Genomic DNA, 12,344 nt, shown 5'->3' with positions numbered 1-12,344 from the left:
CGCTGGCTCGAGCTTCGTTTCCTGAGTTATCGGCGGTAGATGGCCCATCATTTAGTCATTCGAAGTTAACCTTGGCGACAGTGTTATAGAACTGCTTGCCCTGTTCTTCGGCAACCTGGAGTTCCAGCGCAGATGGTTGACGCGAGCCATCAATGCCCTAAAAAAAATGATTCATACATTAGTTTTGCTTCTCATCCCTAGAAATCCTCTGAGAGATCTCCCCTTCAAATATGCAGATGGGGACAAAGGCTTACAGCAAAAGTCCCAGCACCCCACGGGCTACCACCTCTAACTTCATCGACGTTCACCAACAGGGACATCACAGTCTTGTATCCCAGAGGAACGTAGATGAATCCATGATGGGCCAGCGTACTCATCGCAGCGAGGTTGGTAGACTCCTGTCCACCGCCTGGAGTTCCAGACGAGACAAAGAGACCAACATATTTGCCCCAGTAACCGCCAGAAGCCCAAATACCCACTGTTTTGTCCCAGAACGCTTTCCACTGGGCAGGGAAATTCCCATAACGGGTTGGGATTCCCATCAGGATAGCATCGTATTTCAGAAGCACATCTGGTTCAGCAATCGGGTAGGAAGACTTCGGCGGCGCATGCATCTTATCGAGGACTTCCTGGGGGAGGGTTTCGGCGACTCTATATATGTTACGTTGACATGTCAATTTCCATTGGAGGGCTAGCTAGCTCATAAATTTCCTTTGGCAGTTTCGCGGTTTTTCCTCCTCTCGATTTTAGCCTGCAAACGGGGGGCCTTACTGATAGATATCTACTGTGCCTCCAGCAGCCTCAATGCCTTTTTTCTCTGCCTCCGCTAGCTTCTGGATATGTCCATACATGGAGTACTAAGTGTACGTATAGAGAGAATCTCATTAGTGACAAAAGAGTGACAAAAGAGTGACAAAAGGGGTAGTAAGGTAACACATCCATGTAATATGGACGCAGACATACGAAAAGAATAGCGATCTTCGGCGCCATGTTGATTGCGGATGCTGAATGGTTCGAACTACTGCGTAGATAGTAAACAGAGAAGAATGGTAATGCCACTAGGATTGTGCAATGAGCTGAATGGTTGGATTCAGCTGTGAGAAAGGTCCTCTGGGGGGAAGGGGGATGCTGTTATATACGCAGCGTACGGAGCACAGACACGGCAACAGAGCCCCGGGCCTTCCTAAGCTATGACGTTTGCAAGGATGGTAATCTTTCCACGGCTCTCCCTGGCAGATCCTGAATACTCTCACCTCCCACCTCCCACCTCCCAACTCAGATTACTGTTGCATCAGGGAAGCAATTCCGCAGTTCCTACAATTGAATGACCATATTATCGTGTCGAGCGGCTATACGCAGTATGTACCCATCACGCTCTGCTTAGGCAAATCCCTAGGGAGCAATAACGGTGCGGGAACGTGGGTTGGCGGGGTTGAATGTCCGTCCTACTCAGGGAGGTGATTACAGATCAAAGACTGCCACTAACTCCGCAGTAATCCTCACATTCCTGGTAATACGAAGGAGGGAGTGATGCCCCTTGTACGCAGTCCGTTCGTGATCCACTAAAAATTTAGTGCCCCACTAACAAAATATTTTTTTCGTGTTTCAATTTATGCGGGCAATCAATGATCCAGGAATGATTTCTTTGAAGCTCAGAAAATTGGAAATATATAAAGCCCGTTATGCTTATATCTCATATTTACTAGTACTTTTCTATTATAAAAAAATTCCTTGTGTGTTGAGATAGAGATGCCGTAACTATATTAGCAGTTATCATATTAATCATCCAACCAAGTTAGTAAGTGCATCAAATATTTAGTGTGTCATGGGCCAAAATGGGAGATCAACCGAGGGCTTCGGCTATGCCGAGCCCGCGTCTCAACACTGCTAGTGATCAGTGGAATGATTGCACTGGAAGCAGTTATTTCAAGCAACCCATTTGCCAGCTTTCAACTTTCACTTCAAACTCTTGTCAAGGTCAACATGGACTTTAATTCTACCGGGGTTTGGTATGATTTTATTATACTGAGCAGTGGGCAGTGGGCACCCGATGAAATCCCAAATAAATCAATTCCGGTGTTGGCTGAGAACACTTCGTTTGATAATCCCCGGTATGTCCGCAGCATGTCCTTGGTATGGGCGCTCTTGATACGTCGATGGTATCAAAGAGCGAGCGTGAACGTTTGGACCAAGTATGTAAGAAAGAGAAACCCGAAGAAGAGCGAGAACTCGCCGAGAGTTAGTTCGGGTTCCAACTGCGTAAACTAGTTGAACATGGCTAGAAACCCTGCTCTCATCTGTTCCACCACGCAGGCTCAGTCAACAAACCCCACATATACTTATCAGTCGCGTCCATCAGCAGAGTCTATCAACTAGATATTCTTCTAAATAGCTGATAACGATTAGCATATATTTACATCTACGCTGTATATAAGAAAAATATCATTACAATGTCATAGCGTTGCAAGATCTTGGAGAATATAGGAAAAGAAGCTAAACTCTCTCTATATCATGTCAAGTTCCATGATGCTCAGCATTTGACATGGTTAGAAACTTTGATTTTCCATTCTAACCACATTCAACTAGAATCCGGAACTGTCCCTGGAGCATATCTGAATGCAGAAGCGAGATTACTGTTGCAGGGAAGATCCAAGTCGACCCGACGTCGATGAGCCGATGAAACGCACGACGGACCATCGACGGATATGAGCAAGGTAGTTCGAAGAGCTTCCAATCAAAGCAACCATATCCCTTGCTTTCCGTGATTCCCTTGCCAGGCATTCCTGCTCAATCAAGCTTTGGTGGACCATCCATGGGGATCAACTATTACGAGGACCCTTTTCCATGCCAGCAGCACCAGGGTTTGATGTTGGTTTGAAGATATATTCAAGTCATTCTCCTCCCTTTAATTTTCTCCTTCCTTCCCATTGTTGTCGATTACGAACAAAGACTTGAATCACCAAGGATCTCTCAATCCAATCTCCAAATACTATGGCCGAGCTTGGCTCATTTGTATGAGGAGCAAGCTACGGCGGAGTGTCTAGCTCGAGAAGCTGAGGCGTCAAGGGTATACAACCAAATTCCTTGAATCAGTGTCTGATTTTTTGAGGTGTTAACCAAGTGTCTCGTGCTGGATTCTGGTCCTGTGTCAAAGTGATAAAAATCCAGAATTGGAATGTCCCGAAGTTTTCCAGCAACAATTCCTCTTTCTGGCCTCAGGAAGGTCTGCATATGAACAGGAAGCGGGTTATAGTCATGGGAATCGGTTCGGCCGGACTGCAGATCAAAGGTTGCAAAGAGATCATGGCTCTGTAACGAACGCCAAATCTTTGCCCAGCGTCAAAATAAGTACACCCAACGGTGAAGTGAAACAAGCACGGGATCAGTACCCAGAGCTTTTCAAAATACGGTCAACTACCTTTCGAGGACCTCATGTGAGACTTCGTGGAAAGGAACACTTTTGGATAACCACTTGAAAAGCGTCGCGGATTCTAAGAAGAACTCTAGCATAAAGGCGACTTTAGCTTTTGCGGGTAGAAGACACGCCAGCGCAAAAGGTACTCAGGAACAGAGAAATCCTGCGCCCATTGCCTTGCCTCACGCATTTGGACGCAAGCAGGTCTCATTGGAACAAGGCTATCACGACGTATTCAACCTGTTGAGATCCCTCTTGTGGAAGCCACTCCACAGGGGATTAAAACCACAGAGAAACGGGTCCAGGCTGACTTCCTAATCCTCGGGGGATGATTTCGATAGCTGCACGGGTGACCTGAAGCAAATCGACTGCCGTGGACTATCTGGTATGCCATTCCTTGCCTTTGCCTACATGTCCTTCACCTATGCAGACCAGGCACCTTCGTTATGCAACGGCCCCAAGCTTGTACGGAGCTGCAGGGCAATTGGATTTCCAGCTGCGTGAGTTATGTGCGAGAGAAGAACCCTTTCAACCGTCGATGCCACCCTCGAGACAGAGGCAGTTTGGAAACAGGATGCTCACAGCGTTGCGCATGCTAGTCAGCTACCTTCAGCTAAATCGATAAGTTGATGCATGTCGCTGATATTGCCTGTTTCCTGTTTCCGGCCCTCTTTTCCGGTCAACCCATTCCCGCAAACACCAAGATGATATCCTGTATGCTAATATTTTGAGCCAGTGGCACATGGGAGACCACATTCCAGGAAAGCCATTAGAGGCATTGAACCCATCTCGTTGGCGTTCCACGGTATGTGGAGACCTGCCAAGCCTACGCTAAGTAAAGGTATGGAAGACTTCATGCTGTTACAGGAGTCGCGATTGCGCTCGAATATTCCGTTAGAGCTAGAGTCAATTGGAAAATCAGTCTGGGTGAATCTTTCAGAAGTATATATCGCCCGGGAACTTGGGTCCGTAGTCACTTTTTCTTTTGTAGACAATGCATTCACTCTTAGCACTCTTGTCGAGGAAGACTTTGGTGTAGGTGTTCTGCGCGCAAGTGCTTTTGTTTCCGGAGGGGTTCAATCTATCGCCCATTGATATGGTAGGAAGTAAACATAGAATCTGCTGGTATGGATGTTTGTAAGATCGTGTACACCGCTGACTATATATACGGTGTAATCATCAATCTCTTTTTCATTGATTTCATTATTAAATAATTCGACATTTGTTTTGGTTGTTTGTGACATGCACTGTCAACTTGGAATATGCTGATGTATTGTTTGACAGCTTCGAAAAGCATAGATGATCTATACACATATCTCGTCTTCTTTAGAGCACGTTGCAAAATATTTTCACCCAGTTTTCTAGAAGCTTCAATCCAGTAAACAGCTATCTGATCGTAGTAATCAAATCCAGGAAAAACAGACCAACAGTTGGAAAGCCCGACGTTTAAAGAGCCACGGCATAATAAACTCCGATCAATGCTAATAAAGCACAGAAACCCGATAAGCCCAGCCCGCACATACAAAGAAAAGAAGACACGCAAATTTATTCCAAGAAGAAAAGAGAACAAGACCCACGAGAGACCCAAATCATCTCTTCCCTCGATACCGTCCTCTCCCAAACCGGCCATCCCGGCCACGATTCTCCCTCCTCCATTCCCTCTCCCTCTCTTCCTCCTTCTCCTGCTCCTCCCGTATCCTCGCCCTTTCCCGCTCCAAATCCGCTTCCGTCTTCGCCACCTTAACCATGGGCTTTGGCAAATTCTCTGGCCACCCGGGATGTGCACCCTCAAGACACGCCCGCCCCTCAGGGCAAAACCCAGCCAAATAAAAACGACAGATCTTTTTCCGCACATGCTTCTTCGCGCACAGCGGACCCAACGCGCACAGCCCCCTCTCGTAGTGCTCGCAAAGCGGTATCTTTGCCTCTTCGGGGACGTGTTGGTAGAGACATTCATCGCCGTTGGGACAGTATCCCGTCCGTGAGAAATTCTGGCACTCGGGCATCCGCCGTAGATTATACTCGTGCAGGTACTCGCATTTGATGCCCTTTTTGCATAGGCCTTTGAGGAAGTGCTTGCAGACGAGGGTGCCGTGGGTCGAGGCCGCGGGCATTGCCGGGGAGGTGGCCGTGGAGATTCGGGACGGGGTGGGGTGCCTGTCTGGGCATGTTGGGCCTAGGGGGCAGTGGCCTTCTCGATACGCTTTGCACACAGGCACGTCCGAGGCGAGCCCAAAGCCGAAGGTTTTTGTGAGGAAGGGGCTGAAGGAGAAGTTGAAGCTGGGGTCGCGAGGGGCGTCGGGCGAGACGATTCGATCGGCGATTCCCTGTACGTCTGCAGACATGGCGGAGGTAGTCTTCGTAGTCTTCTTCCAAACGGGAGAATTGCAGTGTGCAGTTTAGTAAGAGGGATGAAATCCCAGTCGCTGTCGTCTCGTGCAGTCCTCACCAGCCGTAGCACTGATGGATCGCGGCTGGAAGGGAACGAGGACAAGCTAACAGGGTGAAGACCCAGCCGTCAGTCGATACAGGCGTAGTAGAGATGCGAGGTACGAAGATAGTGAGTATGTTTGAGGAAACCGTCAACCCAAACAATAGCAACATCGGAAGTCGTAGGGGATCTCCGTCATGTGGTTGGTGGTTGGTTGATGTTGGATGCAAGCTCATCTTGTGTCAAGCTTTAGCACGCTCCACCAAACTTTCGGCAATCCATGACCAAATTGATAACCAACAGGGCTTCCCTTTTACAACCACCTCCGATGTCCACTTCCGCCGATAATTGAGTATATATCCCCTATCATTTAACTTGCGTCAATTCTAGCCGTCCTTTTGTTCCAGCATGGAATGCATAACCTTATCCTGTGCAAGCGGATCATGACAGACCCTGGGAGCAAGCAGGTTTAGGTGGTGGAGACAAAGGCTTCATTCCGGCAACTACATAAAAAGTCATTGCAGTCCTACGGCATTATTTTCTCTATATCCTCGCCCATTAGGTGATTTTTTCCCGCTGTGTGGCAGTACTGTAGGTACCTGTAATTGAATACTAATATCATGGATCCAGGAGTAGATGCTTCGATCAGGAAGTTTACCAAAAGCACCTTCAAACTAGTAATGCTGAATATCCTAGCAACTTGTGACAAGTGTACCGTACCGGTTTATGCATTATTTATTGGGAGCAAATCTGATCCTCGCTATTGGGCTTGTATGCCCGTCCTGATTGATGTCTTTCACGGTGCGCTGAACCACCAGGAGCAAAGACCCAGAGGCTGAGATGCTTTTACTGCACAACGCCGACGCTGGCCAGAAACAAAAGGAGAAAACGACAAAAGCACACAGTCATAACTGAACCGGGCGCGGGAGCCTTCTGCGGGGATACTTTCGCTCACAGAAGCAATATTTTCAAGGAATGAACAGCCATGCAGGTTGGAAACTGATAACTCTGCAACCATCTTCCCACTGCATACAATCGTAGGGCGATGCAATAGAAAGGCCCGCTATAGCCCTGACGCACATAATTAGCAAGTCACATAGACCAAGACACAAGGCTATGCAATCCAGCGGGCAGGATCGTGAAAATGTGCAAGCTCTCCGTTGTCATGGCTGCTGCACTCTCCTTTTCATTCCCGTAGCCCACCTCCCCTTCCGCCTATACAGCCAGCATAGATCATGCAGGAATCCGTGCGATTCTTACCGCACACTTGCATCGAGCCACCCATGCTCGTCGTTTGGGTGGTGTCAAGAAGAAGCTAATCCGGACGCTGGTTTTTTGGTTCAGTCATTCAAGGGATTTTATGTCGGAAAAACGATGGCCCACCTCCACTTCTTTGCTTATTCCTGCATCCAAAACTATGTTTTGACCCCGGATCTGCTCTGCACTATTTAACTAACTCGGGATCCACATATTTAGGCGCCTAAATCTCCCATAGCTGAGAGCTTGTCATTCTGCCATGGCCATATTGAAAGCTTTTGACTAGCCTCGTGGGCCCTTGAAGGATGATTATATATGGGAAGGGGGAAAACCCCGAAGAAAATACCCACAATCCTCAGGATCTCCAAGGTTGGTGGAAGATAATCGCCACTACAGCAGATACCCGCTTCTCCTAAAAGTTTCTGGAGTAAAATAGCCTAGAAGCGAATCGCTGTGTCGTGATCCACATTCGCTCATGCGCTGAGACTCACATCGAACTTATTGACTACTATCAGCAATGAAAACGGTTCCGGCCCTTTCACTTTCATTATTGCCATTTAGCCCTCGTCATTTCCGTAAGGGCTAAAAGCCAACCTGCTGTTTCTTAACTGCCCTCGCTCTTTCTCGCTCTTTCTATACATATATATATCCCCATATATACCCAGGTTTACTGCTTGCACCGCCCCTGCGATTTCTCAGTTTTCGAACCTCCAACGCCAATCCGCCCGAGACTCAAGAACCAACACTGTTTCTTGCCTAATCACTGCTTCTTTGCTATCGCACCAATAGACACTTCAACTTTCTAGAATACAACTAGTCGTTCAACCAGGGACCTGAAGTGCATAGCTCAGGTTGATAACTCCTGATGTATCCTTTCCAGAGATCTCCCTCCGTGGGTCTGGGTTCCAACGAACTCCCCTCGCAGAACTCGGTGCATAGATCCGGCTCTGGAATTCCGATGCACTGGAATGCCGTTTACTACGCTAATTGGCGGGCGAATGACATGCCGCCTCCCTCGTCATTGAATCTAGGTTATATTTCCCATATATTCTATGCATTTGCCTGGTATGAAGGGAAAAAACGGAGAAGATTGTCCCCATAAGTCCTTCCCTCCCTTGGCTGCTAAAAACCAACAAAAAAAATTGTGAAATGCAAGATAGCTTACTGGATGCTTTTGAGTTGGCAGGGTGAGAGAGGACGGCACCGTCTATGTTGGTGTGCCCAACCCATCGCCCTATACATACATCCTTATTTTAAACGGAAATACATAACTAACGATTCCCACCAGCTTAGCAACGAATGGGTGGACGAACGCCAGCCAGTTGATGGCACCGAGGGATATCTTCGGGCACTCGTCCACCGAAAGCGCGACTCCAAGGTAAAAGTGCTTCTTTCAATTGGGGGTGGGGGTAACGGAGGCGATATCGTAGGCAGCAGGAATTTCGCTGCTGTCGCGGCGAGCCCAGTAGCAGTCGAAAGATTTCTGTCAAGCGCCGCAGACCTGATGCATAAATTTCAACTTGATGGGCTTGACAGTGCGTAACTAACCCCCCTTATCTCTCCCCCCTCCAAAAAAAGCCGATCTAACAAACCTCTTACACAGTAAACTGGGAACACCCCGAAACACTAGAACAGGGGTACGACTACAACACCCTACTCTACCGGCTACGTGAACGATTCCCAAGCCCAGCCTACCTCCTCACCACCGCCCTCTCCGCCGGCGAATGGGTCCTGAGCAAAATAAACCTCGTCGAAGCCCACCTCTACGTCGACCTCATAAACCTCATGACATACGACTTCTCCGGCCCCTGGATGCCCCTCAGTGGGCACCACGCCCAACTCTACGCGCCGCCGGACCCGCAAAAAGCAACCTTGGAAGCGACGGCGGCGACGACGACGAGTGCCACCACGTCGGGTTCCTCAGGGGTCGCCTATCTGCTAAGCTGGGGCGTACCGGCTGGTAAAATCCTCCTGGGGATCCCCGTCTATGGCCGTGCGTTTCCGGGTGCGAATGGGATTAATCAGCCGTATGAGCGGGGGACGGCGGGAGGGGAAAAGGTGTTTGATTACCGTGAGCTACCGCTGCCGGGGACGGAGGAGGTGCACGATGCCGTGTTTTGTGCGGCGTATTGTGTTGATTTCGGCGGCGGCGGCGGCGGCAGCAGCAGCAGCAGTGGTGGTGGTGGTGGTGGTGGTGGTGGTGAAGGGCCCGCGGCTGGCTTCATTTCGTACGATTCGCCCAGGACGGTGATGCAGAAGGCACAGTTTGTATCGGAGTATGAGCTGGGGGGGCTTTTTTATTGGCATCTTGCGGCGGATGCGGAGGTGGGAACGGAGCGGAGTCTGGTCGCCACTGGGTATCGTGCGTTGCATTCGTGGATGATGTCGACGTCCAATGGCGGGGCGGGGGGGAAGAGGAGAAGAGGAGGAGGATGACATATCCCGAAGCAGTAAAAGTTGTAGATGGTCCTGTTTATTAAAGGGTGGGGTTGGGGTGCTAATGTGCTTATGCTCGTTATTTTTATGGCATTTGGGAAGAGTCGAAAAGAACAGTTGGGGGAGGAGGGGGGGAAGTACAGAATAACAAACAAGAAATAATACGGAGCTCCGTCTCGCTTGCATTCCACTATCTGTTTATTCTCTAACTACACTATACGGAGAGGACGATTATACTTATTTATTTTCAGGAAAGGGCAAAGAAAGGTTGATGAGAATCATCATCAAAAGGAACCCAAGCCCATAAGGAGAGATAGGTGGGCGGGGGGGAATAAAAAAGACCTGAGATATCACTCATTCATATTTGTATTTACAGCCAAACAACAAAAGCAAACAAAAAAAATAGGGGGGGGAAGGGGGGCGAACTAGACCAGAAAATGCAGAAATGGGGTATCATTCATTTCCAGAGTATCAGACTAATATTAATCGTAGTGGTAGGAAAATGGTATATATATACTGCAGGATGGGGGAAGGGGCCCCGGTGGCGACACTAATATCCACACGAATATTGGTGATGTATATATATATACGCACACAGACATTAACATGCAAGATAAAAAAGAGAAATCATACATACCCACGCCACACCCCCCGGCGGATAGGAGGGGAAAAAAAAAGAAAAAAAAAGAAGGAAATATAAAAAGAACATGACATAAAAACTTAACCACCATTCCATTACCCATTCGTTACCTCTCCTATCCCTACCCACCTCCTTACTTCCCACCCCCTGAGCCCAACAGCGGCCGCAAATCTAGCTCGATCTCCAGCGTATTCGACGCCAACGCGGCTGAGAAATAAGGCAGTTCCTTCCCGCCATACACAGCCGACTTACCCACGATGGTCAGGGGGATGACGCCCTTCTTGTACTTGGCGTCCTTGCCGCTGACGAAGGGGAAGACCTTCGCCAGGTCGATGGTCGAGCGCATCTTGGCGTTGTTGTCGCCCGGGCGGATGACGAGGGAGGGCAGCTTGGCAGTGCCGATTTTTTGGCCATCGACGGAGAGGTCGAGGGTGACGTCGCCCTGGTGATGGGGATGTTTATGTTAGGTGGAGGGGTTTGTGTTTTATGTGTTATAATTTATAATATACAGTGCCAGGCCATAAATATTTGGGCAACCCCCACCACAATCATGGTGCCTTTTGGTTGCAGAAAGTAGTGGGGTTTTGCTAATACTTATGGCATAGTACAGTATATATATATATATATATATTAGGGGAGGTTTGGTTTTGGATGGGGCCCGTTGCCGAGAGATAGACTTACCAAGGTGAGGGTTAAGACGCTGGGGTTGGGAATGAAAACTTCACCGAGCATGTTGCTTCCGTCTGTTTGGTTGGATGCGAGACTGAAGTTTTTCACTTCGAAGCCTTTGAGGGAATTGAGGCCTGTTCAGGCAGGGGAGAAGGGGGAATCGCCGCAGTTTAGTCGTCAGCGGTCCTCCGATGTTTTAATACAACAGCAACAGCAATACGGTACGTACCCTTCATGGTAATAACCTTATTATAATCTACAGTCGTCTTCGGCAGAGAGCCCTCCCTCAACCCCGTCTTGCCATCAATCTCAAGCTCGAGTTTCTCCGACTTCATAACCAGAATGGCATAGTCGGTGAACGCATCCATATTAGGGGCGACGCGCTGGTTAATTGTGCTCTTGGCGCCATCGACAGCCTTGACGGGTGGGACTTGAAGAGTGACGAAGGGACTCTTGTTCCCTGCAATGGTGACGGTGGCGTTGAAGGCATCGAGCTGGGGGTGGAAATTGGACTTGGAGCCGATAGTCTGCTCAATCTTGATAGCGAGGGACTCTGGGGATGGGTCGGTGATTTCCATGGAGTCGATGGTGAGGGTGGATCTGTTCACGTCGCGTTGGGCGATGTGGGGGTAGCCGACGTAGATGCTTGCCAAAAGGTTAGTTTCATGTCATCTCGAAAAGTTCCTTGCCCAATTCCGCTAGACATGTTGAGATTGTCCCACACGGCTATTTACATGAGCACAGTTCATGTGGGGACCACATTCAACAAGCGCATAGCGGAGATCAAAATTGACCCAGCTCCATTACTGCTCCGAAGAGGAGGGTTAAAAGGTGAAGTGGCGTAAAAAAAATATGCTTACACAGGCAAGACGACAACAAGCACAACGGCAATGAAGATACCCAGATATAGCCACCAAAATCTCTTGAAATTGGCTTTGAGGCGGGCGCCAAAGGAGGGCTTGGGCGCCACCTCGACGGGGCCAGCCTCAACCTTGTCCGACATCTTTTGGTATATGTCCTGAGTGGCTCGCTAGGAAGTTTAAGGGGAAAAGGGTATATTAAGGGTGGCTCTGGATGCATTCATTGTATTCGCTTTGTTAGCATATCATCGAATAAAAAACCAAAGTAAATGGAAAAGACATGAAGAGAGAAAAGAAAAAAAAGGGTCAATTGATTCATGCGATATGTATCTGCCATGCGTATGGAGGTGAGAAGGAAGCATGAAACACGCAGCAGAATCGCGGGTGTGACATCCAACGGATGCGCATGCGCATCACATTACGCACATGGAGGAAGAAGGACAGCATGATCGTTTTCTCTGCAGTGGAAGGGGTTTTTTTTTCTGCAACACGCCGCAGAAGCAATCGCGAAGCACGCGACAGCAAGGTAATTTCCATGCAAGAGGATAAACCTACCCCTGCTAGAATTTGAGCGTCGCGCGGATCAACCCCCCCGAAAGATTGCACAGAAACGACAAAAAAAAAAGAAAAAAAGAA

General features: G+C 48.7%; 5 protein-coding genes across 5 annotated transcripts; 2 read left to right on the top strand and 3 right to left on the bottom strand.

Annotated features, from left to right (window-relative positions):
- Positions 1–55: 55 nt before the first annotated feature.
- Positions 56–990, bottom strand: HCBG_00636 (Y20 protein; the record flags this gene model as incomplete). The annotated part of the gene is made up of 4 exons (XM_045427686.1): positions 56–157; positions 255–651; positions 772–857; positions 964–990. 4 exons carry the CDS (start codon positions 988–990, stop codon positions 56–58), a joined length of 612 nt encoding a protein of 203 aa, XP_045291661.1.
- Positions 991–3,255: 2,265 nt separating this feature from the next.
- HCBG_00635 (uncharacterized protein) lies at positions 3,256–4,510 on the top strand (the record flags this gene model as incomplete). Its single annotated transcript, XM_045427685.1, has 5 exons — positions 3,256–3,311; positions 3,367–3,714; positions 3,757–3,880; positions 4,152–4,220; positions 4,283–4,510. 5 exons carry the CDS (start codon positions 3,256–3,258, stop codon positions 4,508–4,510), a joined length of 825 nt encoding a protein of 274 aa, XP_045291660.1.
- A 226-nt stretch (positions 4,511–4,736) lies between these two features.
- Positions 4,737–6,044, bottom strand: HCBG_00634 (mRNA 3'-end-processing protein yth1; the record flags this gene model as incomplete). The annotated part of the gene is made up of 1 exon (XM_045427684.1): positions 4,737–6,044. One exon carries the CDS (start codon positions 5,758–5,760, stop codon positions 5,005–5,007), a length of 756 nt encoding a protein of 251 aa, XP_045291659.1.
- Positions 6,045–7,968: 1,924 nt separating this feature from the next.
- Positions 7,969–9,539, top strand: HCBG_00633 (endochitinase 1 precursor; the record flags this gene model as incomplete). The annotated part of the gene is made up of 3 exons (XM_045427683.1): positions 7,969–8,168; positions 8,397–8,638; positions 8,707–9,539. The coding sequence occupies 3 exons, from the start codon at positions 7,969–7,971 to the stop codon at positions 9,537–9,539; spliced, it is 1,275 nt and encodes a 424-aa protein (XP_045291658.1).
- A 773-nt stretch (positions 9,540–10,312) lies between these two features.
- Positions 10,313–11,851, bottom strand: HCBG_00632 (uncharacterized protein; the record flags this gene model as incomplete). Its single annotated transcript, XM_045427682.1, has 4 exons — positions 10,313–10,621; positions 10,861–10,982; positions 11,078–11,493; positions 11,709–11,851. 4 exons carry the CDS (start codon positions 11,849–11,851, stop codon positions 10,313–10,315), a joined length of 990 nt encoding a protein of 329 aa, XP_045291657.1.
- Positions 11,852–12,344: the final 493 nt, after the last annotated feature.

The sequence above is a fragment of the Histoplasma capsulatum genome (assembly GCF_000150115.1).
Source record: "Histoplasma capsulatum G186AR genomic scaffold supercont2.1, whole genome shotgun sequence".
In the NCBI taxonomy this organism is placed as follows: domain Eukaryota; kingdom Fungi; phylum Ascomycota; class Eurotiomycetes; order Onygenales; family Ajellomycetaceae; genus Histoplasma; species Histoplasma capsulatum.
The sequence above is the reverse complement of the archived record's forward strand: the minus strand, read 5'-3'. Positions and strand labels throughout refer to the sequence as shown.